Source organism: Chiloscyllium plagiosum, unplaced genomic scaffold (genome assembly GCF_004010195.1).
Source record: "Chiloscyllium plagiosum isolate BGI_BamShark_2017 unplaced genomic scaffold, ASM401019v2 scaf_10609, whole genome shotgun sequence".
Classification (NCBI taxonomy): domain Eukaryota; kingdom Metazoa; phylum Chordata; class Chondrichthyes; order Orectolobiformes; family Hemiscylliidae; genus Chiloscyllium; species Chiloscyllium plagiosum.
The window spans coordinates 1-1000 of NW_025113472.1; the positions used below are offsets into that span (position 1 = coordinate 1).

At 67.6% G+C, this 1000-nt stretch overlaps 1 protein-coding gene across 1 annotated transcript; it reads right to left on the bottom strand.

The window, feature by feature from the left end:
• Nucleotides 1–6: 6 nt before the first annotated feature.
• Nucleotides 7–992, bottom strand: LOC122544788 (GTP-binding protein Rhes-like; the record flags this gene model as incomplete). Its single annotated transcript, XM_043684119.1, has 1 exon — nucleotides 7–992. A coding segment is annotated over one exon (972 nt), but the record flags the coding sequence as incomplete, so codon positions are not given.
• Nucleotides 993–1000: the final 8 nt, after the last annotated feature.

The window sequence follows — 1000 nt, forward strand, 5'->3', positions numbered from 1 at the left end:
GTTCCCGCCGGAGCCGGGACTCACTGGATGAGGCATTTCTCTCGCTGGCGACCCTGCCCTCGGCCCAGCACCTTCTCCTTGAGGTACCGCAGGTCGCTGTTGAGGCTGGGCCTGCGGGCCAGGGGCGACACCATCCCGAAGGCGCCGAGCTCCTTGGCCCCGCGCCGCAGGCGGAACGACTTTCGGTGGAGAGCCTCGGGGTATTGCACGGAGAGGCGGCGGTGCAGGGCCGGGCTCATCTCATCGGGCAGCTTGGCCAAGGCGAACAGCGCCCGGAACATCTCCTCCACGTTCGAGTTCTTCTTGGCCGAGAGCTCGAAGTAGACGCTGTTCGCGTCCCCGGCGACCAGGCGCTCGGCCTCCTCGGCCCAGACCTCCCGGTGCAGCTCGGCCCGGTCCACCTTGTTACCGCACACGGCCATGGGCGGCCCGACCCCCGGGCCCGGGCCCGGACCCGGCCCCGCCGCCGCCGCCGCCTTGTCCCGGAGGCAGGTCTTACACTCAATAATCTGCCTCCGCAGCCTCTCCACCTCGTCAAAGGAGCCGCGGTTATCGAGGCTGAAAACCAGGATGAAAACATCGCCTGGAACCGAGAGAGACACAGAGTGAGAGAGAGTGACAGGCCAGAGGACCAGCCGGGGGGAAGGGAGAGGGGGCTGCACACACCGGAAACCCGCCGGGGGAACACACAAGCTGCTGCACACACCGGAAACCCGCTTCCCCTGGGGGAAGGGAGAGGCTGCTGCACACACCGGAAACCCGCTTCCCCTGGGGGAAGGGAGAGGCTGCTGCACACACCGGAAACCCGCCGCCAAAGGGGGAAGGGAGAGGCTGCTGCACACACCGGAAACCCGCCGCCCAAGGGGGAAGGGAGAGGCTGCTGCACACACCGGAAACCCGCCGGGGGAACACACAAGCTGCTGCACACACTGGAAACCCGCTTCCCCTGGGGGAAGGGAGAGGCTGCTGCACACACCGGAAACTCGCTTCCCCTGGGGGA